The following is a 25452-nucleotide window of genomic DNA, read 5'->3' on the forward strand; positions in this document are numbered from 1 at the left end:
TAGTTCTTATGCGGATACCTACGGCAGATCAAGTACTCTCATTTCCTCCTCTCGTTGAGTTTGCCGATTAAGATCAAGTTCGTCCGTTTTATACCACTTTAGCCTATCCAGCGTCTTCGAAAGAGCGACAAAGTCATCGCTTGTACGAACCCACATCCGGCGATTGATAAGCTTGAAGATGACGAATAGCACAAAGAAGATGATGGGGCTCGCGTAGCCAATCGCGACTTTTGAAAATGTGACATCTTTATCCCACCATGTCGCGCTGCAGAAAGCGAAGACGATAACACAGCCTGCAATTGCAGCGATGGCAGGAAGCGGTTGTAGGAAAGCAAGTACCGTGAATGGTCGGTAAGAGCCGTCGCTACGATCGAATTGTTGGTACTTGTCGACAAGATTCTTGTCGCAGCGTTTGAGCCTGTGTAGATTGTTAACGGAGCTTGAGATGTGGTGAAGCGTAATGGGCTTAACGAACCAGATGTAGTAGCGCAAATACGCAAAAGATATGGCAGCCCAGACAATCAGGCAGCTGACACTCGCAGAAATCTGGAATATCTCGATGACCTTGGTTAATCGTCAGTCTAGTCGTGTTACTACCTGACTGGTTGTAACTTACATATTGTACTGCATATCCGCCTTTCAGACTGAGAAATGGCAACCATATAAACGCGACTGCTGAGAAAACCAGGGCACGAGCTGGGACTCCAGTCTTTGGCACTACCACAGAAAAGCTATGCAAGAACCTACCCAGCCAGTTCGTTGTCGGCACATCCCTCGCGATACCGTAAAGTGTTCGCGATGCGACGTAGAGTGAGGTATTACCAGCTGATATGACGCTAAAGATCATGGCACCATTCAAAAACCCTGCTAAACCTTTTTGCCCATAGTTCCAGAGCGCAATTATGGCGAGACTGCTGGAGGTCGGATCCTTGAGGTTTTTAGTATCTCTTGCATCGTCCCCTATGCCGGCATAGATCAATGGGAGATGCCCATTTTGCCATGAGACGTTGAGGCACTGTCCAAGTAGACATAAAAAGTATAGCAAAAGTACAATGTAAGCGATTGACTGAGATGGAAGCCTTAAAGAGTGAGATGTGCGTGCTTCGAATGCGGTTACGGCGACGGTTTCGATGCCAAGGAAACCAAAAGCGATCATGGGAATCACATAGCTACCTGGAGTTCAGCTCTATAGATTCATGATACACATTATCAGACTCTGGAACACTTACGCGAGGGCGCGGTACTTGTTGGTAGTGAAAGTCTTATTGTGTTCAAAGCCGGCTTGTATCGCTGCTCTAATTAGCACCCGCTTATAATACTGAATATGGAGACATACGTCCATCTCCAGACCAAAAGCTTTCTATTGTATGTTAGACAATGTGAGATTGGCTGAATATTTTTGACGTACGTTGCGCAGCAATAACATAAAGAACGATAGTGGCACCAAACACAAGCATGATCTTGAGGATGCCACCAATAGCCTCTATCCATCCGAAAGTCCCAACACCGACGAGGTTTATGGCGACAAGAACTCCAGGTGTGACAAAATAGAAAATTATGATCTGCCAGACCTGCTTCAATCCCCAGTATACAGCTAAGTTCGCCGCTGCAAGGTTTTGCGTAGCAAAGATTGAGGAGTATGTGAACCTATACAGATATCAGCGCCTTGTTCTAGACCAAAGCTTGTTTAATCTCTACCAGTATGCGATACCAACCGCCCATGCGAGGTCCTCATCTACGAAAGCTCGCACGTATTCGACGATCGCGTTTGGGGCGGGAAAGAGCTGGGTTAATTCGCTCAAGCCTTCGGCAACACAGATTGCAATTACTCCTGCCATACTGAGTCAGGTTTCCATGGAGAAAACGGTATTTGCGGAAGAGGGTGCCACACCCATAATGACCAGAGCAACCAAAGCTCCGGCCGGGCCAGCGACCTCCATCGCAGGACCACCATTACTGAAGATACCGCTACCTATTACGGCGCTAATAACAATGAACTGTTCGTAGTTATGTCAGCCGGAGTTTCAGAGCGATGAAAATCTAAACAGGTATCGTACGAAGATCATCCATCCCTGGAGATTTTGACTACGCTACGTCAGCCTTTTACTTAAGCACTAAACCATCTACATGAATGCAACTAACTGTAATTTCGGCTGATTGTCCTGAACAGGCATGATTGCAGCTCCTTGCACCAGCTCCAGGCGTCAAAAGAAGCTGCTGGGAAGTAGGGTTGATATCACGCGCATGAAATTGCAGGGCAGTCTGGTTATCTAGCAGCCTGGTCGTCAGACTTGTCAACAAGCAAGCTGAGCCAAGCTGAGCATCAAGCTTAGTTTGGATTGATACCACAATAAAAGGGTATCAGCGTGGCTTGACTTGGCTCAGCTCGATCAGCTCAGGAGCCGGCTTGCTTGTTGACAAGTCAGCTGGTCGTCCTCAGCTTTAGAGGGCTTGGCCAAGCTGAGAAATGCTGAACTCGTGGAGGGCGCAATGGCAACCTCCACTCGGCTATGTTAAGCAGCCTTTCCAATAGTATGGCTCTCTTCCTGCAGCCTGCTAGGAAGGACTCCGCTACGGAAGTCATAAGGCAGACAGGATATAATACAACAGGGCAGTCATGGATACCACACGCAAAACCATCCGAAGCACTAAGGCGCTTTCCTGAACGATTTGCAACTTTTTTCGCACTATGGTCCTCAACATCATCGAGCCTGCCCAAACGCGGTACATTCTGGCCGCAGAGGATTTAGAGAACTTCCTGAAAGAAAAGTTTGGCGAAGGGAATCCGGACTACGACTTTAAAGTTGAGGTATGCGATAAGACCAAAAAAGACAAACCAGGTTCATGGCTTACTGTCGCGCAGCATGTATGTGATAGGTGGACCTTCGAAGCGCCTGAGAAAGTAGACCCAGTATGTATAGTTGTCTGTTTCTTTATTAAATTCTAATCAAGCCTCAGGAAGACATCTTGTACGTATTGCATTGGAAGAACATCAGTTTGTTCCACTAAACAGCTTTACAGGAATCTCATTGATGAAATCGAAGCAAGAGGGTAAGAGCTGATGGGCAGCGGCGCAAGAGTTTGTGGCTGAAGTGGATCTGCGATAATGCCTGAAAATCGAGTTGCTTAATTGTTTGTTTCCCCGCTGAGATGGTGTGTGTAATGGGCCCATCAGAATAGTTCTACCTGTTAGCGAAACATAAACTTTTAGTGCGGCTGAGCTGCGCCCACCATCTGCAAAACAGAATTCGCCCCTGGGCTAGGCCATTATGTGATCATGGACCTATTAGAATGGTTATACTTGTTATCGAAGCATGAAATTCTAGTGCAGCTGAGCTGCGCCCGCCATCTGTGAGACGGGCTTTGCCGCTGGGCTGGACTACCATGTGATGATCATGCTGCGACCAAGCTGAAATCATGATTTTGACCGCGGCATTGCTGTGCCTTCTTTCTTGACTAGTTTCAGTGCACTTTGCGAGTTGAATAATTGGACTATATATCATTTTTTAGCTTCAAGTGACGACTGCCTCATCCAATTTTGTGTATAATGTCACCAGCCAGATCACAGCCGCGTGTCTGGCCGTGGAATTTCTCAAAACCGAAAGTCCTCTTGAAGGATGATTGTACTGCGGTAAAGATCAGAATAACAGATATTGCGAAAGGTTAGGAAATGCAAACGTTAGTAGATCGTAACAAGCTTACCCATCTCAGATTCGTATATATCAATACTTCATACATCACCAAGCGAGGCTGAGAAGGTGCTCAGTCGTAAAGCCCTCAAACCAACGCGAGTCCGTATCATGTGCGTTGACCTAGAATTTAATAACCGCCTTCTCATAATGACAACGCACAGCTCAATCTACTCACGCAAGACTATATCAGCTCTGGACATTACAAACAGTCTTCTGGAGCATATCTTCGAACAATACCGCATTCCCTACGATTTCGCAGACGTTGTAGCCTCGTTTGGACAAAATCCAAACATTGCAGAAGGGAGTAGTAGCAACACCGCTATCCGTGCCAAATCCCCAGGTGATTGTAACCTGAGTTACCAAATCCGTTACGTAGAGCAAAATCAACGTGGTGGACAAGATCCCTGGTCCTTTCGACATACAGGGGTATTCCATCGCTACGATGAGGTTGACACTATTGTTTTATTACATCCAATTCGAGCTCCACCTGTCGAGACAGTGATAGCAGCCATGGAGACGGATCCTGTGGCACGAGCAGAGTTTTGCAGTAATCCTTTCCTCCTGCACACCTGGCTCTTTCGACAGTATTTCGATAACTGGCGCTGGTACTTTCGCTACATCGGAGAACTTTTCGCAGAGGAGAATAACTTAGCCATGGTCGTGAAGCCCGAGCACACCGAACCGAGCTCTAGCTTCCTTCGCGTTCAACAGTTACGCAATATCAACGACTTCATCATCTTCGCACGCGCGTGCTGTTCTGGTAATTTCGTTTTGATGGAACAATTTTCAATGGCATCGTTTGAGCCGTTGAGCCAGCTGGAGAACCTGAGCGCGCACAAGTGTAAGATGAAAGGATATATCGAGAGCGCAGACGTGCTTAAAGGAAGAGTGCAGAATTTGATCGATCTCGTTAGTACTGTGAACACATTACCTAGACAAAGCTAAACGTAAGCAGATTGGGTATACTCTGACATTGCACAACCAACTCGAAGCCGCGAAAATAGACACCGAGTTACGGAACCTGACTGAGGGGCTGAAAAAGCTTACCGAAGACACTGTTGACGATAGTGCGACTGTGAAGATTATAACCTTTGTATCCGCTGTCTATCTACCTGGAAATTTCATTGCCGTGAGTATTGGACCCACTTTGTATATCTGAGACTATTTATTAACATCGAGCTAGTCAATTTTCGGTATGAATTTGTTTCTTTTCAATCCTGTCTCTAAGAGGCTCCAGGTCTCTCCGGACTTTTGGATCTTCATTGCTACTTGGCTACCACTCATTGTCATGACTGGCGCCGTATACGTGTTCATCTTGTACATCGATTCTAGAATCAAGCGCAAGCCATTCCGATGGCCTTTTCAAGGGAAGCCACGTAGCAATTATACGACATCTTGTTCAGAGAAGGGAAAGACTCAGTCAGGATAGGGGGTTATCCACGATCTCTCGTGATCCTTGTGTATGCAAGTCGCCGGCTCATTAACATCTATCAATATCACATATGTAAGAAGGTATTGTAAATATAGAAAAGCAATTTGTGAGAATTTGAATTATATGTTTGAAACCCTATCTCTGGGCTTGGGTTTGTACTCCCCTAGCGACAATTGGGATGAAGATGACTTTGTTCTCCAGCATACAAAGAATGATCACAAGATTGTCAGTATCCGGCACTGGCACGACTCTCATCTGAGTAATTTTATCAGCAGATAATCTCCACTCCAGAAGGGGCTTCTTGGCTGTATCTTCGATGGCTTGATTTCCACTACCAGCAATACGGTACTCTCTGATGCGAGTATGCCAATAACCTTTTTCCACCACCAGCAGTGAATGATCCCCAAAGATGCAAGCTGCCACAGTATCTGCTATTATCTTTTCCATCCTGGGAAGTCGTTCGTTGTTTCCGCGCTGCGTGCTTCGGATTTGGGCAGGAAAGAAAGTACTCCCAGGGACATGGATAATGCAGCCTTGGTAGCTATTGTATGGGATTATCTTTACTTCTGAACTTCCTTGCTGTCTCTTGAAACTGTTACTATTTATCTCTTATGAAGAACTTGGGTCTTACTGATGCATAGCTTCCTTGAGAATCTGTGGGTTGAATCAGTTCTCTTGTAGCTTCATAAATCAGCCAAATATGTAAGCGGTCGTCTGGTCGACCAAATGACCATGCGTAGAGAACACTCCCATCATCATTGAACCTGGCATCAGTAAACGTTTGGTTCCCTGTTGACAAAATGGTCTCGCTGCTTGAAGTATCACTATAATAAGTCAGATTGGCTGTTAGAATGGCATTCAGGATAGGGACAGCTGACTTCAAATTGAAATAACATATAACCTTGGCACTCACAAGTGCTACCGAGCCATGATAAGAGATGGCTACACTAATAAGTGAGGCAAGCCATTGTTTCATTGTCGAGTCCCAGACCTCATAATCGCGGTCTACTCCTCCGATCAAGACCTGCATTAAATCGTCAGCCTGGATCAAAATGACTCAGATGTGGTACAACTACATGTTTTATCCCTCCAGTTTGATTACCCCATACCACAAAATTATAGCCTGCCTGGACGATGTGTTTCCACACCGGGACTGGCGGGAGTGAAAAACAACGGTCAAATTGAAGACTTGAATCTTTCAAAGATACTTTAAAGAGAAAAACTGTCTGGTGGGCATCTTTTGGCTGTGTGACAAGGTAGGCCAAGCATTTCCCAGATGTGCAGAGTGAGATAGAATGAATTGTTGACTTTTGTAAGTTAGGAATGCCAAACTCTACGAGATTCTTTACGTCACGCTCTTTGTTTTGATCGATCGTGACTCCGTGAAGGTCGGCTCTGGATGTTTTACCAATAGACCGATAGAACCTATCTGATTGATTGTCGTAAGAAAATTCACTTGCTTCACCAGGGCTTATGGTGCTAGCTGATCCTCGGGTCGAGTCGTTGCGACGAGGAGTCGAATGTTTCTGGCCATGAACATAGTGTGGACGAGTTTTTTGTCCAGCAGGAGGAAGAGGAGGTGATGGCCCATGCTGTTGCGTTTGAAGCGAACCTATCTCGTGAAGAGGTTGTTCTGGGAAGTTTGGAGTGCTATTGTAGGGCATGGCTGCACCGTTATCGACCGATTTGTCATTTTTGCCCAATACGGGTGTGATCAGTTGGATGGAAGGTGACCGCTCTATTTCTCCTGGTTTTGGTGCATCAGATACATCTAAGAGAGGCGGATCGAAAGTACGCTGAAGTTTTGACTGTTCTAGTGGACAGTTTTGGAGGGTATTAGGTTCACGAGCATGGGCAACGTGATATGCGACATGCTTCATCTTCTTGACCAAATGTTCAGCTCCAATCCTTCTTGAACCGTCTACCTCGAGAATATCACGAATGGTCTGAACACAGCAGTCGATAGTGCTGTTTAGATGAGTAGATATTGTAGGCAGCTTGCGCAACCATTTGTCAACCCCAGAACGAAGACGATAGGACTGTCGGATCTGTGCACCAAGTTTCCCGTTCACCTGCAAAATCTCTGTACACTCTTCGTAGAAAAAATCGTTTTTGGGTCCGTTTTGTCCCCCCCGAGCATCATCCATGTTCGGGGTTTGCTTCCGACTGTTCCGGAACTCTTCCACAGCAGCTCTTCGACCTAGCGCAAAGCTAAGAACCTCGGCAAAGATGCAACCAAAGGCCCAGATATCTCCTCTTCTTCCTGCGCTTCTTTGGTCCGTCTTTTCTGTCTCTGGAGGTTGATAAGCTCCTGGCGGACGAGCAGGAGTCGCTCTGAATGTAAGATTTTCAAATGACCCAAGGTCGGCAGAGGCTGCCTCGTCATCTTCCGTAAAGGTTGAGATGCCAAAATCTGTGAGTATCCACTTTCCTACAGACGAATTCTCTTCCCTATCAATGAGAATATTATTTGGCTTCAAGTCCATATGCGCAAAGTGAAAGTGCCTTTGAGGGTTCACCGCAAAGCCCTTATGAAGCCATTCAAGGGCATCGGAAATGTAATACATTTGATCGCATATATCTCGGAGTATTGTTGCTGACTTGATTTTTGGGAAGAGTAACTTGAAGACGTATAGTGCTTCGCCCGAATATGAGTAGCCTTCACGAAGGAAGAAGTCGAGGTCAAGGTGGTCGGCCCATGGCAATAGAATGTGATGTTCCTCCCTGTAAAATAGAATCACCTCATGTGTCCGGATGTGACCATGGGATCTTTTGCTACTCTTCAAGACTTGCAAGTTCTCCAGCTCGCGCTTAGTCTCGCGATCTGAGAGATTTGAGGGATGGAATGTTTTGCAAGCGACGAACTTGACCTGCTATTGTTAAAGGAGCCTCAGGGGTGTCTGATAATATTCTTACTTGGTGATTCTGATTCCCATTCAAGGTATTGAAATAGAATGGCGATATTCCTTTCTTGTCGACTTTTCCATATGCACCCCCAAAGACACCTTCGGAAATTACTTCGAAAGGAAGTCGGCGCTGGTCGTCGATAGTTTTTATGTCTAGGGACTCGAATAGCTGCACCTGCATCTCTTGTGAGTATTCCATGCACTACACGGAAAGGTACTTTGGCGCACCGGTGTGAACAGAAATTGGGAGTTGTAGAAGTTTCGGCAAAGAGCAAGGTCTCCAAAGGGTGGTACTTGGTTGCCCCTAAATGGTAGGCTCGAGTCGTCATACAACAGGTCTCCTCCCTTATTAAAAAAACTGCCCGGGAAGCCGTCCAAGAAATCGTCAGCATGGATGAAAACAAGGATTGACAGGAATCGCAACAAGTGTCCCATAATAAGCTCGACTTGTACCGGCGTCAAAATGGCCTGGAAGACACACTTGAAGGTGTCGTGGCCAGACCAGACTTGCTGGATGTCTTGATATCGAACATAGTCGTTGTTGAAGCTGCTATGGTTTTGAGTGTTCTTGACAAGTTGATTCCTGATCCAAGTACGCGTTTCCCTTGCGCTCGGCATCATACTCGGTCACGCTTTCACGTAATACGGACCGTGACTGAGGAAGGATGAGGGGATTTAGAGAAGTATCGCTATCAGCACCTCCCAGGCAGTGGATTAGGCATCAGCTCGAGCTGAAACTCCTGCAGCTTGTGGCGTCCAGCTGTGTGCAAACATTCGCCAGAACCCTAGATCCGGCTAGATCCGATAAGTATCGATTGCGCCACCTCGGATAAGGATCGCGTCGCCGATATATAGCTCGTCTTGACGCTACGTGATGATTTCGATAGGTGGAGCTGAGGATAGCTGCACGTCGTTGCTGTTTTTATTATCTGCTAACTATACTTCGTGGTTTTAATAAATCACGGATAACTATCTTCATACAAATACATGTTTGAAGACTGAAGCTGGAGTAACTTTCAAGACCTAAAAACTAATTTCCTCCTGGAAATCAGTTTGTTCGCCACGGTCACGATGATGTCACGTTTAGCATCCTTGTCCTTACCCTCACCTTCCCTTGGTGCCGTCTCGAAAGTATTCCAAACCTCAATATACTTATGATCGCTGTCCTTGGTGGTATAGATTGCATGAAACGCTTCCGCCATGCGATCACGCGTTTTCATAGCTTGGAAATCCTCCAACGTGATGCCCTTGCCCTGCTGATTCGTCACATTGCGATGATAGACCGAAAACTGCACGCAATATAGTACCAGAGCAGCCAAACCTGCCGCCAATGCTGTCGCGACGCTCGAGCCGCTGACTAGGCTGCACTTCTCAAATGGCACATTGCCAGGCCGGTCTTTGATGACCCGGTCGCCAGGGAAGATGAAGTCGACATGCGAGGCCCGAGTCCAGCGCCAGGCGGTGCCCCATGCTGTCGCGGCACCGATCTTGAAGCGTGTTGGGTTGGCAGCTGGATGGCTCCCATCGGCGTCGGTAGCCTGGTCGTTGGCGGAGCAGAAGAGGAGAATGTTCTTCTTAGCCGCTTCGTCGAGAGCAAATTCGAGCTTCCTGATGTCGGCTTCGTTGTCAACCGTCTTCTCAATCGTCCACGACATAGAGATGATGTCTACGCCTCGGTCGATAGCTGCGCGCACGGCCTTTAGGAGGGCGACTAGTTAATTGGTGCAATAGAATATGCTCACGGGTGTTGAACGTACCTTTTCGGCGCTCTTAGCTGTGATTTGCCGTTTCCCTTGCTCTTTGGCACTATACTCATCGAGCCGAAGAACGTAAAGCTGGACCTTGGGACAAACTCTGCAGATCAGGCTCGCCATGACGGTGCCGTGAAAGCCGCTAGTTGCCCAGTATGGCGCGTTAAGATTATTTTGGTTGCGGAAGCTGCGGCCTCCAATCACTTTGTCGACTACAGATTGCTCGTTGATGTCTAATCCATCGTCGATGAGAGCTACCGTGATTGGCCTCGGCTCAACGCCATTCAAGCGCGAAGTATCCAGATCGACGTTCTGAATGAAGGTTGCGAACTCATCCATGCACGTTAGCCACTTATGTTGATCCTTATGTTGCTCTTGTGCGGCCGTCAGTCCCTCCCCGAATTCCGTCTTCTTCAAAGGCAATGCATCTCGCTGGACTTTGATTGTCGGTGGGAGTGGTTCTTGGTTCTTGGAATCTTTGGATTGCTTGCTTTCGACGCTTTCGATGAGTAGGCTTCTGTTGTACTTCAGTCTTGCGCAAAATGCATCTAAGTTTCGTTTTTCCCTCGCTCTTGTCTCCAAACCCTGCATACTAGTCAGCGTTTGAGCCTTTCTAGACTCTGAACATGCGCACCTGATTCGCATACAGCACAACTGTGTCAAGCTTTTTCAGTTGGTTGAGGCCCTCTGACTCACTCCAGCTGCGCAAAACAGCATTGTTTCCGCCCCAGTAGAGGTTCACTTGACTGACACTCGGGGCAGCTTTTGCTATGACCTCGGAGCTGAGATCAGTTCTCTGCCAATCCCAAACCTTGAGCACCTCAATTCCCTGAAGAGCTTTTTCAATGGTCTCGTCACTATGAGACGGCTCTTCGCTATCGTCAATGTACAGATTGAAGATTCGCTTTACGCCCTTGCTACGAAGCCAGTCAAAAATAACCGTGTAGTCATCACGACCTTTGCCCGTATCCTTGGTAGTAGACCTTGAGAGAAATTTGGAAACCGCAGCTGGAGGTTTGTCTACCCGGATGTTGGGAAGCAACACGTATTTGAGAGTATCTTCGAAGTTGACGTAATTCATCTTCTGCAGCCTCTGCAATGAAACGAGGGGAGGCCCATCAGCCAATGACCAGTATAATTCCTTTTCTGTCGCGCCTTTAGTTTCATCCAATGTTCTTCCCCACTGATGGGCTTACCTTGGACTGGTCCGTAGAGAAATGAAACAATACTTTCATGATCTTCTTGTGTTCCCATATAATATAGCTTCAAGAAGTCTCGAATTGCATTTGCCGTCGCCTCTGTGACCACTTCTTTATATTTCGATATCTTGTTAGTGCCCAAGGCCGGTGCCTTGGATAGGGCAGGCGACATTGCCACAGATAATTTTCCGCCTGGCTTAGATTCATCCACATGGGTACTTCTTGCGCCAGTCGTGTCGAGCCTTGTAGGCTGGCGCTGAATCCCTCGCATTGGAAGATCTTGCTGCTCAACCGCTGGGTCCTTGTGTTTGCCCTGCGGCTGTTCCTTGGAGCGATTGAGCTGGTACGTCGGGACTGGACGGATTTGATCTGGGGCTTTTGGCACCTGTTGTCCTCCTGGTACACTTTTAGAACTTTCCTTCGCGTTTCGGCTGCTGGTTACGGTCTTGTCGCTTGGCCTATTGCCGCTTCGTTCTTCTCTTGTGTCTTTAGCCCCAGCTTCAGCCTTCTTCGCTGCTCGCCTCGTCTTCTCGTGGTATCGATACACTGAGAGCCGACACGGATCGACGTCGGCGCCCACGTTGACGTTCAGAGCAGCGTCGCAAGCGTTAACTAGTGCGCGCACGACATCCATTTGCGATTCTGTGCAGCGCTCCCACTCGACGGCAATATGAAGTGGGGTTTTGAATTCGTTGTTCTGGGCTTCCAGCGTCTTAGGATCGCGCACTCGTTTGATGAGCTTGAGGGCAATTCTGCGCGCATATCTATGCTTGCTGAGCATGGCTTTATGAAGGCAATTGTTATTCTTTGAGTCCAAAAGCGCCAGAACGACATCAATATTCCCCTTGGCGTTACAGGCATCGCACATGTACTCCACGAGTTTAGTGATGCCGCCTATAATAGCCGCCTGCAGTGGCGTGGTGCCCGCACCGTCCGTTTCTTCCATGAGGTGACAATGTTGCTTGATCACATGTTCCACGAGCGGCTTCAGCGCACTCGCACTGTCCTTTCCTGCCTCTACAATCATGTGCAAAATGTTCCTCGGATTGTGGTCGTTTGTCCTTTGGTCAAGGTAGTTGTATTCGTCCGACTTGCTGGTGATGGTTTTGACGTTCAGCTTGCCTTCTCTGAAGCCGGCGATGATGCGCTCGAATTGGACTTTGATGTCTTGTTCATGCTCTTCTTCATCCTCACTTCCTGACTCACTGGAATCCCCCTCCTTGTCAGTCTCGCTTTCGGCAGCCTTGTCAGTATCATGTTCCTCAGCTATCTCCAATTCATCAGGTTCTTGTAGGTTTGTGCTTTCCATGACGGGCAGGATACAGCCTGGTATGATGGAAGTTTTGTTGTCCTACTGGCAAGCAGATAGATGGGCTGGGAAATGGGCGCATGCACACATTAGATGGCGCACTGCAGAGCTTGGCCCGATGCAGGCAGCAGGCGAAACAGCTGCCAAAATTGTGCTTACGCTTTAGCGGCGGGGTAATCCTCGGAATGGGGCATAGCTGATGTGATAGGGCTTATGACTAGGAAAACGGCCCCCACACAGCACAGCTTCCTTTGTAAGTATAGTTATGACTTGATTTGACATATTTATCTCTGTTTCCTCCCGGAAGGAGCCTTGGCCTTCATAAGCATTTTAACGCGACCATGGCACAAGTTTCCAACAACGACCTCGTGCAAACAGAAGAGGAGTACGAGGATGACGATGACGACGACGATGTTTTTAATATTATGTTAAGTCCTGGCGGCGACGAAGGCAGCTCATTTCGCACCAAAAACGACCCGTCAGCGCCTTACCAGCGTACCAATGTTACCGAACGTAAAGGGGCATTGGACATCCGCTGCACCTGTCTGGACGTGATTCATGGCCTCGTAAGCCCCGATGCCGACGAATTTGCGACACTGATTATTCTCAACTTCCGGTTCGACAGCCGCAAGACAGCAAGGCGCATTTTAGCTGTGAACATCACCCTCCAGTTTGCACCTGAGAAACACGGTGACCCCGAGCCCGAAGTGTTTCAGATTGAACCCTACGATAGTATGGTTATGGTTCAGACGACACAGACGGAAGAGAAGAAAACCACGGCGGGCGTCAATCTGGGGGCACCTCCGCTTGTTGGTGTAGAGTTGGGGGCGGAGTTGGGCTGGGAACGCAGCGTCAACCGAGAAACCACAGATGCGACAAAAGTGATCGGTTCGATTGATCTTTTGGGAAGAACTTATGGGAACGCGGACAGCGCATCTTGGTCGCTTATTGAGAATAGTACTACCAAGACTGGCGTACCGTCAACAATGCGTACGGCAATCTTGTTGAAAAGGCAGGACAAGAAACCTTTTCGTTGCGATTTCAAGATAGAAGCCAAGGTTGACCCTAAAAGTTCTATGGAGAGGAGCTTTCAACGGCTGTTTGGGGGACGATCTAATGATGATCCTCTACTCTTTGATCCACAGCTGCCTCCTACCAACAAGTTGCAGACGTACGATCTCACCGCACTTGGATCTGTGGACCTGGGCAGTCTCTCGGGCGTGACTTTCCAAAGTGTGCTTGACTCTGCAGTAAAGCATATTTAGAACAGTTTGACGCACAGATCCAACGTAAATACTAGATAAGACCTTACCAAAGTTTAAAGGTTGCAAAAACATGTTGGCTGTATCAAGTGATTCTTTCCTAGTCCTGTCTATACATCAGTAGCACTGTTTGGGTTTCCTATTTTTAGCATGATCACACACATCTGGTTCATAGTTCGGGTTATGATTTGCGTTATGAGCATACTTGCCATACTTCTTACTTTTTTTCATCATTAATAGCGCTGAAATAGCTACATACAACACCTGGAGCCGCAGCTGTTCCCATATACCATTTATGTGGTTTAATGGTGACCGTGGAGATTGGGAGACGGAAATACGAGCTTCATGTAATCGAAAGCAGGCCAGGAATCGTAAATCGGTGTGTTGAGTATATATCGTACTGAAAGTGGTGGGGGGGGGGGGGGGGGCGTTGCCAGCAGCCACAGCTTGGGGCGTCAGCAGTAACCAAGTTGAGATGTGCCGGCAGGCGCAGACTTCCTTGTATCACCCACTAGATAATGACTCCATGTGCTCTTTACGCATTCAAAGTGGGGGGATGCTGACATATTAATCGCTTACATGACCATTTCCCCTCACGAACAGGTCTTCCAGCTGTGGGCCGAATTCGAAGTAACTTAGGGTGCTGTAGGTCCAGTTAGATCCTGCATTAGGCATCACGCGCTGACGAGTTTCCGCCCCAAACGGCCCCCAACGGCCCCCCGCCTAGGCATGGCTGGATGTAGATAAGGTTCCACAGGTGTAAGTGCGGCTGTGCTGCACGCTGCACGCATGACTCCTACCAAGTGACAAAAGTTGAGCCTGGAGGCGCACATCAGCCCCTCGCTTCGCGCTTCGCTGTTGCGATTCCCAGCACAATCACGCCTGTTGGACCAACGACCCCCATTCTGCGCGCGGAATTTGGATCGGGGAGAAAATGGCCAGCATCGCATCAGACGATGATGGCCATTCTTCGGCAACATCACCATCATCGTCATCAACAACAAGCGACGAGCACGACACCTCTCCTGCTGAAGATTTTGACCCCGTGCCAGGCACCGATGCCAACGGGCGGCGGAGCAGCGTTGCAGATGTAATCGACCCGGTTGTCGCGGAAGAGGAGGAAAGCAGCAGCGACTATGGGCTTGATGTCAGGAAATATTCTGTATTTGAAAACGAGTTCGAGTAGGTCAATTTGGCGAGGCTTTTGCATGATGGGCGCATATCCATGTTCTAACTAAGCAGCGTTGTCACTATCCACGGTCTTCACGGCCACCGCGAGACAACTTGGCAAGCGCGGGATGAATCAAAAAGAGATACAGTCCTTGGACTGGCGGGCTTCCAGTACGAGCAGAGCTTCCGTTTGATGAACTATGGTTACGATGCTTTCAAGACGCTTTCGAAAGAGGGTATCACTAAAGAGGCATCAAAGTTGCTGCGTGCGGTTGCAGGGGCAAGGGAAGAAAAAGACAAGGTATATATCTTTTCTGGGAGGGGGTAGAGTGAGGGACGCAGGCGCGCATTTATTGATAATCTTCTTGTAGGATTCGTTCCGCCCGATAGTCTTCGTTTGCCATGATATCGGAGGCACGATTGTCAAACAAGTAACAAAGGCCCTTCACATGGAAAGTATCAGCCAAATGACTGCTTGTAGGCTTTGTATCAATCCGTCATGGATCCAGAATATGCCGACATCGCCGAGTCCACCAAATGGATTGTATTCAACCCCTTGAGGCTAGTCAATTTTGTGGTACTTGGCTGACTACAGCAACTCAGATATTCATCGGCTACCCACACAGATGGTATAGCGTCTTGGACATGGAAGAGAAGATTGCACGGCTCTTCTTCTCGGGTCCAAAATTACCTAAGGGAAATTCGCTACTTCATGTCAAAAGCCTCGCAAGGGCCGTCATCGAATGCAACCTGGCTTTCGTGGAGTCCAAGATTCTTCTAAACACCGAGATCCTCAGTGTCCGATCTACCCTCACGGACCTAAATGAATGTGTAAGATGCTGTACATATGGCACTACTGAACCATCTCGAGTTGACTCTGAGCTTTCCAGATTTTCAATGAATTTGACGCGACACTCGGGACTGGATTTGAATTTAAATACGAATTTCCTCAGCCACATGTAGCTTTAGCCTGCGCAGAGCAAATTTCGGAGTGGAAATCAATATTTGAAGAATTTAAAGATCAGCTCAAGCTAGGTAAGGTGAATGAAAGCTGCTGAAGGAGGGAAAATGATGCCAATGATTGAACTAACATTGATCAGATCAGGGAGTGATGGAACGAGCAGAGGTATCATCATACATGAACGCACTTGTGGCACAGGCGCCTCCGGTCCGACCAGTCGTTTTCAACCGGTATCCGAGAAACCCTCTGGCCAACAACCAACAATACATCAACTGGCGGGCGAGCACCGATTCTAATGTTTTGATTATCCATGCGCAAAGGCCGAAGCCAGGGCTTTCTGGATCCGTCTTCGAAGAGATTGTGAAGAATTCGTCAAATGGCGGAATTTGGAGCTACTTCTCATTTGATGAGGGTGATGACCGGTACAAGGATACATGGGCATTCCTTTCGGCCATAGCCGCACAGTGGGTAAGGGCTGAGGAGGTTCTCAAATCCAGCTTTGACTTCCAAAATGACATGTCTCGCTTTCTGGAACAGCGCACTCTTGGCGAGAACGACTTTCTTGTGTTATTGAGCAGGATTCGATACTTCTATAGCAGTGGAGAGATGGTGTTTGTGCTTGACAACGTCGATGAATGCTCGGACAAGCTCTCATCGTTCTGGCGTTTGGCAGCCGAAATGTCCGAATCACGGGAGAAGCGATGGAAATTCCTGATCATAACCAAGTCGATTGACTCGCTCGATGAGTGGCTGAAGGGCTCGCCGACAATTGTACTCGAAGATGAATTCTCACTCGAAGATGTCGATCCCCGTGTCAGGGATGAGATTGACTACACATTGCATCAGCTCAATGCCAGATACGCATCAACACTACCAATCGGTAGATACCGAGACGATCTTTTGAGGAAATGCGGCAATGATATTGGTCTGACCCGGCTACTCGTTCAAGATGTCCAGAACAGCCCATCTTTAGATACTCTCACCAACGCCTTGGAAAGACTTCCAGAAGTGAGTTTGGGAATTCTTTTCCGGAAGGCTATGGGCGCCATACCTGAAGCCAAGCGCAGTCTCGTGGCCAGGGCTATTACCTGGCTCGTATTTGCCTTCCGGCCGCTTAGTATTGGCGAACTGCGCTCAGTACTTGACATATCTGAACAGACGCAAGATGCAGATGGTATGGGGGCAATGAATGCGCTGATTGGCATCCCTATCTTTGATTTCTCCAACCCGCACGAGGTGCGCTTCCAACATGCAGAGCTAAAGAATCTGATTCTTCAGTGTGACAGCGAGGAGTGGTATCATGTCCAAGCCAATGCACACGAAATGATGGCAGAAGTCTGTCTTGCGTTCCTTGGCACCACTGGTGCCCATGATAGCTTGAACACGCTGTGTGAGGTTCGACATGGCATTCTGTCAACACCATGTGTCGGACCGCGGGTAGATGTAGCCACTTACGCTGTGTGCTATTGGAATCGGCATTACCGTCTTGCATCCAACAAGAGCCGGTTGATAACGCAAGTGGTCGAGTTTTTCAAGAGCAAGGCAGCTTTCCGGGGTTGGCAGATGGCACACTGGTTCATGTCGAATCCATTTTCTCGGGTGGATCGCACCTATGTTTGCCCCCTACCGCTCGTGGCTTCCATGGGCCTTGAGGATGTATATGAGCGATGGATACAAGACAACAACATGTCCGAGGCGGAGCAAAAGCTGTGGCTTCCGTATGCTGTGGCCGAGGCGGCAAGAAATAGACATGGCAGTTTGGTGCTCCACTTGTTACGGTCAGTGGAACTGGACAGGGCAACGGCCGAGTACGTGCTCGACGCAGCTTGTTCGGGGGGAGACGAGGATGTGCTTGTGAAGGTTGTGTCGCACATTGGCAAGACGAGAGTGCCATCATTCACATGGCCGGCCTTTGTCGTCCGGCGGGCGGCATGGAATGGCCATGCCAAGACTGTGCAGGCTCTGGTTGATGAGGGTGCCGACATCAATGGCAGCGAGGGAGCGCCGTTTGGGCAATGCTCTCTGTACCTAGCAGCACGCAATGGCTACGCCGGGGTGTTCAAGCTGCTGGCCATGCACGATGAAAGCCTTGTGACGGCGCGCGACGAGTACAACAATTCGGTGCTGAATGCGGCGGCGCAGCGGGGAAATGCCGACATGGTCAGACTGCTGCTCGAGAAGGGGGCTCCGCCCAACGCAGACGACAGCGTAGCCCTCAGCAGTGCATGTAGCATAGGCGCGCACGCCACGGTACGCGTGCTCCTCGAACACGGGGCGCAGACGGAAACGAGGCGTGACGACGATGAGATGTGGCCGCCGCTGCACACGGCGATCCAAGAAGGCGCGTGGCGGTGTGTTCAAGAGCTGCTTTTGTTCAAGAGCGACGCGAACCACGAATGCTCAGGCGGCACGCCGCTGATGTTTGCCGTCAAAGCCAAGCGGCTCGACATGGCGAAGCTGCTGGTGGAGCATGGGGCGGATGTGAACAAGCGGCACGACGAGCAGACGGCGACGGCGCTGCAGATGGCTGTGGCGCAGGCGGGCGGGCTGGCCATGGTGGAGTGGCTGGTGGGCCAGGGCGCCGACGTCAATCTGCGCACCAACGAGAGCTCGCCGCTGTTTGGCGCGTGCCTGGCAGGTGACGGCGACATGGTGCGGCTGCTGCTGGACAAAGGCGCGCGGGTGAATGAGGTGTGCAACAGTGTGTGGACGCCGCTGCATGGCGCGTACAAGAGTGCCGCCGTGACGCGCCTATTGGTCGACCAAGGTGCCTCGGTCGATGAAGTCGTGGGCGAGAGCGGGCGCTCGCCGCTGTTCCTCGCGGCCGAATGGGGCCAGACGGACGTGGTGGCGGTGCTGGCCGAGCACCATGCTGACCTCAACCTGCCCTATCGGCCCGCCGCTGCCGCTGACGATGCCGACGTCGAGCTGCTGTCCGGCTTCACGCCGCTGCTCGCTGCGCTCAAGGCCGGCTATGGCGACACGGCCAGCGTACTGCTCGAGGCCGGCGCCGACTTCAGCATCAAGCCGACAAGCGGCATCCATCCCGTCTTATACATCTACACGACGGAGCTGCTGCGCATGGTGCTCGAGTTCCAGCCCGATCTTGCCCTGACCGACCGCGACAACGACACGGCCCTCAACGCCGCCCTGGAACGCGACACAGTCCTGCTGGCCGACGTCAAGCTCCTCGTCTATGCCGGCAGCAACATTGATACCACCAACGCGGCCGGCTTGACGCCACTGCACAAGGCCATTGACAAGGACAAGCTCGACATTGTGCGCTTCCTGCTCAAGCGCGGCGCCAATGCCAACATCCCTGCCCGCAACACCGACGCCCCGCTGCACCTGGCCTGCTCCAAGGGCTCTCCCGCCGCCGTCCGCCTCCTGGTTGACGCTGGCGCCAATGTCAACCTCATCGCCTCCTACTATGGCTCACCCGCCCAGGCCGCCTGCCGCCGCTCGTTGGCTGTCGGTTTGCATCGAGAGGATGCAGAGCGCACTATTCTTGATGTCCTGCAATGCCTCGTTTCCGACACCACCAGTACATTCGATGTCAACGCTACCGGCGGGCTCCACGGGTCGGCCCTTGCCGCCGCTAGCTACTACTCCACCGCTCCAGTCCTGCAGTTCCTGCTCCGTCTCGGCGCGACGACGGACACGTGCGACCAGGCCGGCCGCTACCCCATTCACCTCGCCGCTGTTGGACCCACCACGGCCAACTTTGCCGTCCTGCGTGACGCCAACGCCAATCTCTACACACGTGACAACGCCGGTCGCACGCTTGTGCATTTCGCCGTCGTGAGTGGGAACCTGGATCTGCTCCACTGTGTGCTGCAGGCTACCGATAGCCTGCTCCATGAACCCGATGCCGACGGCTGGACTCCGCTGCACTACGCCGCTAGGGGCACCTACCACCGCTTCTCCGACCTCGTCGACCAGGACATGCGGGAACAACGCAAGCATGAATTTGTCGCCTTCCTCATTGACCAGGGCGCTGATATCTGCGCCCTCACCGTTGGGCCTGATGGCAAGCAATCGTCACCCCTCAAGCTGGCCAACTATCATGGTGCCAAGCAAGAGACTTTGCACCTGTTAACGCCCCAGAACAACGTCAATAACAACAGCATGGCATGGGATCAAATTTCTCACCAGTCAAAAAAGGCCTTTGATATATGGCCGTATTGTTACTGCGATGGTTGTCTCTACGTAAGTTTAGTCCTTCTTTTTTTTTATACAAAGACACTCATGCCTAGCTACAGAAGGTCAGCGGCTTCCGCTACAAGTGCAGAGACTGCTATAATTTCGATTTTTGCTACAAATGCTACGCCAACAGACATGTGCTGCATCCACATCACGAATGGAATACCATGGGCCAGGAGTTTGAAGACGAGCCGGATGCTCAGCCCGACTCAGCTAACCAAGACCCGGACACCGATGACGACCACACAGACTCGGATAGTGATGGTAGTTCTAGTAAGGAGTCCACTACATAGAGAAGAAGAAAATTGAATAAATTGTACAGAATAACAAATATTCTATATTGATAAGTTATTTGCTTTTCCAAGTACCTCAAGTATAAAATGCTAAGTCATCATCATGCTAGTGCCATGTTTAGGTATTTGAGGTAGGAAATGAAGTCGCCGTGTTTGATTCTAGATGCACCCTCATAAATCTTCCAGAGGCAGTCCATGAGTGCTGCGAAACACATGCCTGCCGCAGCTTCAAACACTTGGTCAAGGGCGTCTTGCGATATCGGCAATGCACTCTTTTTCAAGACAATCACTGCGACGTCCTCATGAACGTTGCGTAAAGCTGCTTATATAGCCGAGGTGATCATGTCAGCTGTGAGGGTTTGCGATGGGAAGTCAATGATGAGCTGCGCAATGTGTCCATGGCCGTTGGCACATGCAGCTTGCAGTGGAGTAGTATTACGTCCACCTTCAATTATGAGATCAGCGCCTAGCTCCAGTAGACTATCCACCACACGGATTTGACCTGCAACTGAGGCCCGGTAAAGACCAGTATGTCCACACACATTTTTGGTTGACGTCAAAAGATGACATTTTAGACTGAGTTTCGATGGCAAATTCGAACCCATACAAGCATGCAGTGAAGAACGGCGTGGCGTTTTCGCTACCTTCCACTCACGCATGTTGTTAACAAGAAAACGTACCTACGATCCCAAACCTATTGCCCAACGTGGATATGCTAAGATTATTACATGGGTCGACCGGTGAAGGAAACACGCTTTATGCAGCACTGAGATATTGCTAGTCAGATATTTACAAAACCTTTGGGCTCAGCAAGTCTAATTCCTCTCGTCTTCTCTTCGCTTGAATTTTATTCGCTGGATTGGCAATGAAATGCTGCTCGTACTCGATAACAGGTAGTCGACTTGTTCCTGGCTCATAGCGGAAATCATACTTTAGGATATAAAATGCTATCAAGACTTTCAGCTGATCTGAGACGAAGAATCGACCTATGTATAATCAATTAGACCCCACGCATGTGTTGAAGAGAGAAATTGTGAGGTTGTGAGTCCTGAATCTACGTACCTGGACACGCATGTTGACCATGACCGAACTGGAGATGCTCCGCCGACGTCGTGACGAAATGGAGCCCGCTTTCTTTGCTGGTTTGTTCATGTCGACGATGGAATCTGTAAACATCGAAAGTCTCGGGATTAGAGAATGCGCTTGCGCCTCTCGTGTGGTCGTCGGAGATTAAGATGAGACCTCCAGCGGGGAGAGTAGTTCCGTCAGAGAGGGTGATGGTTTTGGAGACATAGCGTGTCATGGGCGCTATCGAGAACATTTAGTAGAGAACATTTTGTATGTTCCATCGCATGGATTTTGTATGCATACCTGAAGCTAATGGGTGAACACGTAGCACTTCTCGGAGAAACGAATCCATTAGTCTGAGCCTCTGCAGCGCCGACCTCGTCCACCCATGTTCCGTCAAGACCTCAATGAGCTCACCGCGCAATGGCTGTAATATTTCTGGTGTATCGCAAATTTGTAGTAGGCAACGAGTTATTACCTCGGTTGTAGTGTTCATCGCAGCGAGACTGAGCAAAAGCTGGCCGCCGGTGAAATCCAATGGCCTACCTTTGGCTACGTCGAGCATCCAGGCAAAGCAATTGCTGGCAGCATTCTCCGTTAATTTTCCCGCCTTGTTACTACCCTCTTTCCGCTGATTTATTATCTTTTGAGCTTCTGGCTCTAGGAGTTTTCGAGCGTCCTGAACCTGCTTTCGCAATTGTCGACAAGGCGGAAGGATCTGATACATGAACGCCCGAATGAAAGTCGGGAAAAAGTTCAGCACAACACCATTTCCAAATATTCGTATGGTATACTCTTTCGATATAGCAAGCCAGTTATCGTTTCTAGCGAGTTGTTCTCCAACAAAAACATGCCCCGACACGCGAGCGGCGATATCTATCGAAATATCCTTAATGTCGAAGCTCTCCCAGTCGCTTTTCTCCCCCAAAGTATGTTCGACAGCACGCGAAGTCTCGTGCACAAGAAGTCCGGTCAAAAACCCTAAACTCGGCGTGAGCTTGGCATTGATGACATCCAGCATCAACCTATCATCTCTCAACCCCTCTCTCATGCCTTCAAAGCCCGCATACTGCGTGGGAAATTCTTTCTTCTGGCCCTTGGAGAGGCTGAGGGCAGGGTGATTACGCAGTTCGTGGGAGAAGCGATTAGGCACGACAATTTTGAAGCCTGCTCCCGAATGCACTTGGAAGCAGCCTGTCGTCATGCGCCGACCTTCCTGCATGAGAGAGTTGCCGTAGCGCAGAAATTCGGGGGGCTTCAATTGTCGTGGAAGACATCTCCACAGGCCTTTTTCGAGCGAGGCAATGGGTATGTCTGGAAATGGCCGTTGTCCAGATTTGGATAAGACGTAATATAAGATGATACCAGCAATAGCGATACTGATGGCTGGCGTAAGTTGTAGCTCAGAGGTGACAAAAAATGATTTTAAGGCCATTATCTTTTGGGAGGCGGATTCAAGAAGCAATGGTTTCTCAACCGTGGGAAGTTGTAGGGTTATTTTAATGCTGTAGCTATGCGTGATGCCTCGAGCGTCCTGTTCCGCCGTTGCAAGTCCGTAATATCAATCTATTTATGAAGGGTAAGTTCACCACAGACTAACGCAAGAGCTAAAGTTAGCAATGCTACCGGTGACTCGTTAGTTCCATCTGTGGATTCGTATCGTCGAATCACCGTACTCAAATAATACTGCCGGGCTTTCAACTGCCCCATGTCTGTATTCGTAAAAACTTGTTCCAATAATCAGAGAGCTCTAACTGGTAGGGATCTTAAATGATAAAACACAAAGAAGAAGTAGAATAACGCCGTCGGAGTCCGTAATCGTCGTGCTAGTGTCACAGCGCGGAAGTAAACTAACAACTTCGGAGTCCGTAATTAAAGTATTAGCGTCACGGTGCGGCGGTACGCCTCTCATAACCGGCCCGAATCGTACTACACAGTTACTACTACAGTGAAATTCTTTACTTCTTCCAATCTCTATTCCCACGTAGAGCACTTCGCGTACAATGCTATTATGATTGTTACTAGGGTCGCAAGGCCATTCCTATTACAAGGCCTTCAATCTTTCTACAGCTCCTCAAGCGCTCTACCTCCAACGAAAGCAAGTTACTCAAGCGCAACAATTAACAGACTCTGGAAATCAAAGGGAGAACTCTCCGCCCGAGTACCAACAGACCAAGTCATTCCATTCCATGCACTAGACGATGGGTATGTCAACCGCAATGTCGTCATGGAGGCTAGTTATCGTTTTGACGATGTTCTCGACGTCAATCGACTCCGATTGGCCTTGCACCGTCTGATGCAACGAGACGGTTGGAAAAAACTCGGCGCCAGGATCCGCCAGAATGCAAGTTCTCAAAGCGGTGTTCCTTCTACTCCGTTACGTTTTGTTGATCGTATCTAGAAACAAAAGAAGCTTGAATACATTCTCCCTTGTAAATATGACGACAAACGACCCCCTTTTTTATGGTTGCATGAAAAGTTCGAGCAGAGCATAGCTGAACATCCAAAGGCTTCACAGCTTCCGAGAGCAAGTCACACGCCAAAGATCCATGAGGATCCGCATCTTATGCAGTCGTTTTTGCACCATTCAGGCCGTCCAAGAAAGCTGGCAGATTGGCTCAACAGCGATAATCCTCCATTGTCGTTCAAAGTACGTATCTACTTGGTATCGCATCGTTCATATCACGCTTGCATTGATTCTGAACAGTTTTTTGTCTAGATTCTATCCTTCCAAGATGCCACTATTCTTTCTATCAGCTGGCCCCATTGTGTATTTGACGGTATAGGAAGAGCGGCATTCATGAATGCATGGCTTGCTGAGCTGAATGGCCTCGCAATTCCAGAGTTCGTCGGCTTCGATCACGATCCTATGAGTCTGTTGATTGGAGAAGTTCCTGGAGAGCGATACGTTCTGAGATCTCAAATGCTGACTGGCTATCGACTATTTTTCTTCGTGCTTAGGACGATATTTGACCTTATACTGCAGCCAAAATCTGAGCCTCGAATCCTTCAAATCCCAGATCGATTCTTGCAGAAACTGAAGCAAGAGGCTGTTGCAGACTTGAGTAAGGAACGCAAGGGAGGCGATGCTGTATTTGTGAGTAATGGGGATGTTCTGTTGGCTTGGTGGGCACGCACAGTGGTGTCCTCACAAAATCTGGCTGTTTCGCGTCCTGTCGCAATCGGGACCGCGCTGAACCTAAGAAAGGCTCTGGAAAAGGACCTTCCAAGCGGCACTTTTGTAGGGAATGCTGTCAGTACCGCCTTCGCGTTCCTGACAGCCCACGAACTCGCAACAATACCGTTGGGCAGTATTGCACTTCGAATACGGCGAGCTATCCAACAGCAGCGAACCACTGAGCAAGTGAAAGCACAGTTGACTTTGATGGACTTCTATGGCCGCCAGCCGCTTGCAGGGCCGTGGAATATGTTGCCGCTAGTTCTCTCTCAATCGTGAGTCTTAATCCACCTCAACTTCTTTCTGGGCACAACTAAGACCTGGTATTACAGAAATAGTCTTGGTTTCTTCGACCTCGACTTTTCGTGCGCTGTTGTTCGACAAGGTCTTCCCAATGATAGAAGGAGGAATCAGGTGGGAAGACCGTCGTATATTCACCTGACTCATCAGCTGAACGGTATAGTAAGTTGGTCAACCGGAATATGTTACTTTTCGATGCTGATCATCCATAACAGCCTGGAAGAAATGCAGGAAGTGTCCTGGGCAAAGACGCAGGCGGGACCTGGTGGATTTATTTCGACCTTCCTGTTAAAGCTTGGAAGGGTGTGTATCAGAAGCTAAGAGCGCTAGAAGGCTAGTGTACGAGAACAGTAATAAGCTGAGCATCCCTTAAAGCCCAAAGTGACGCTCTGCACAACCGAGCCCCAATGACACAATAAGATTAATAAGATTAGATTTGACTGAGATATATAATATATTGGTTACCCCTCAACCTCGCGTCCCCTCGTCAAGGAGAGAAACTTTCTTGTAACCTATAACAATTTCTCGGACTACTGCATTTAGTCAACTCGCTCCAATCTGGGCTGACTTAAGAGAAGCAGCTCCGCCCTACATAACGTCCAGAAGCATTCATTTCCATGTATATCAAATTACTACATGCAAACAACTCTCACATAACTAAGCTTGGTGAGCGTGAGGAGGCAGCTTCAAGTGATCACGCAGGCACAAAATATAGGGTGATTCGATTA

General features: G+C 49.2%; 10 protein-coding genes across 10 annotated transcripts; 6 read left to right on the forward strand and 4 right to left on the reverse strand.

Annotated features, from left to right (window-relative positions):
• Positions 1–18: 18 nt before the first annotated feature.
• COCSADRAFT_176742 (uncharacterized protein) lies at positions 19–1940 on the reverse strand (the record flags this gene model as incomplete). Its single annotated transcript, XM_007707831.1, has 6 exons — positions 19–418; positions 476–564; positions 617–1169; positions 1230–1290; positions 1337–1360; positions 1928–1940. The coding sequence occupies 6 exons, from the start codon at positions 1938–1940 to the stop codon at positions 19–21; spliced, it is 1140 nt and encodes a 379-aa protein (XP_007706021.1).
• Positions 1941–2692: 752 nt separating this feature from the next.
• Positions 2693–2905, forward strand: COCSADRAFT_49934 (uncharacterized protein; the record flags this gene model as incomplete). The annotated part of the gene is made up of 2 exons (XM_007707826.1): positions 2693–2803; positions 2864–2905. Coding segments are annotated over 2 exons (153 nt in total), but the record flags the coding sequence as incomplete, so codon positions are not given.
• Positions 2906–3547: 642 nt separating this feature from the next.
• On the forward strand, positions 3548–5121 carry COCSADRAFT_104187 (uncharacterized protein; the record flags this gene model as incomplete). The annotated part of the gene is made up of 4 exons (XM_007707832.1): positions 3548–3662; positions 3793–4601; positions 4648–4821; positions 4876–5121. 4 exons carry the CDS (start codon positions 3548–3550, stop codon positions 5119–5121), a joined length of 1344 nt encoding a protein of 447 aa, XP_007706022.1.
• Positions 5122–5230: 109 nt separating this feature from the next.
• COCSADRAFT_154939 (uncharacterized protein) lies at positions 5231–7137 on the reverse strand. Its single transcript, XM_007707833.1, has 4 exons — positions 6182–7137; positions 6003–6129; positions 5756–5948; positions 5231–5709 (listed from the first exon to the last, which is right to left on the reverse strand). The coding sequence occupies exons 1-4, from the start codon at positions 7002–7004 to the stop codon at positions 5260–5262; spliced, it is 1593 nt and encodes a 530-aa protein (XP_007706023.1). The 5' UTR covers positions 7005–7137; the 3' UTR covers positions 5231–5259.
• A 1774-nt stretch (positions 7138–8911) lies between these two features.
• Positions 8912–12328, reverse strand: COCSADRAFT_204499 (uncharacterized protein). The gene is made up of 4 exons (XM_007707834.1): positions 10978–12328; positions 10416–10927; positions 9788–10366; positions 8912–9727 (listed from the first exon to the last, which is right to left on the reverse strand). The coding sequence occupies exons 1-4, from the start codon at positions 12287–12289 to the stop codon at positions 9047–9049; spliced, it is 3084 nt and encodes a 1027-aa protein (XP_007706024.1). The 5' UTR covers positions 12290–12328; the 3' UTR covers positions 8912–9046.
• A 247-nt stretch (positions 12329–12575) lies between these two features.
• On the forward strand, positions 12576–13892 carry COCSADRAFT_42025 (uncharacterized protein). The gene has a single exon (XM_007707818.1). It carries the CDS (start codon positions 12631–12633, stop codon positions 13552–13554), a length of 924 nt encoding a protein of 307 aa, XP_007706008.1. The 5' UTR covers positions 12576–12630; the 3' UTR covers positions 13555–13892.
• Positions 13893–14392: 500 nt separating this feature from the next.
• COCSADRAFT_280750 (uncharacterized protein) lies at positions 14393–15154 on the forward strand. The gene is made up of 2 exons (XM_007707835.1): positions 14393–14733; positions 14794–15154. The coding sequence occupies exons 1-2, from the start codon at positions 14486–14488 to the stop codon at positions 15047–15049; spliced, it is 504 nt and encodes a 167-aa protein (XP_007706025.1). The 5' UTR covers positions 14393–14485; the 3' UTR covers positions 15050–15154.
• A 2454-nt stretch (positions 15155–17608) lies between these two features.
• COCSADRAFT_49663 (uncharacterized protein) lies at positions 17609–18985 on the forward strand (the record flags this gene model as incomplete). The annotated part of the gene is made up of 2 exons (XM_007707825.1): positions 17609–18268; positions 18782–18985. Coding segments are annotated over 2 exons (864 nt in total), but the record flags the coding sequence as incomplete, so codon positions are not given.
• A 1982-nt stretch (positions 18986–20967) lies between these two features.
• Positions 20968–22450, reverse strand: COCSADRAFT_104259 (uncharacterized protein; the record flags this gene model as incomplete). Its single annotated transcript, XM_007707836.1, has 3 exons — positions 20968–21164; positions 21241–21486; positions 21550–22450. The coding sequence occupies 3 exons, from the start codon at positions 22448–22450 to the stop codon at positions 20968–20970; spliced, it is 1344 nt and encodes a 447-aa protein (XP_007706026.1).
• A 762-nt stretch (positions 22451–23212) lies between these two features.
• COCSADRAFT_42028 (uncharacterized protein) lies at positions 23213–25195 on the forward strand. Its single transcript, XM_007707819.1, has 5 exons — positions 23213–23590; positions 23648–23896; positions 23966–24699; positions 24757–24886; positions 24940–25195. The coding sequence occupies exons 1-5, from the start codon at positions 23258–23260 to the stop codon at positions 25060–25062; spliced, it is 1569 nt and encodes a 522-aa protein (XP_007706009.1). The 5' UTR covers positions 23213–23257; the 3' UTR covers positions 25063–25195.
• The last annotated feature ends 257 nt before the right edge of the window (positions 25196–25452 follow it).

Source organism: Bipolaris sorokiniana (genome assembly GCF_000338995.1).
Source record: "Bipolaris sorokiniana ND90Pr unplaced genomic scaffold COCSAscaffold_22, whole genome shotgun sequence".
In the NCBI taxonomy this organism is placed as follows: Eukaryota; Fungi; Ascomycota; class Dothideomycetes; order Pleosporales; family Pleosporaceae; genus Bipolaris; species Bipolaris sorokiniana.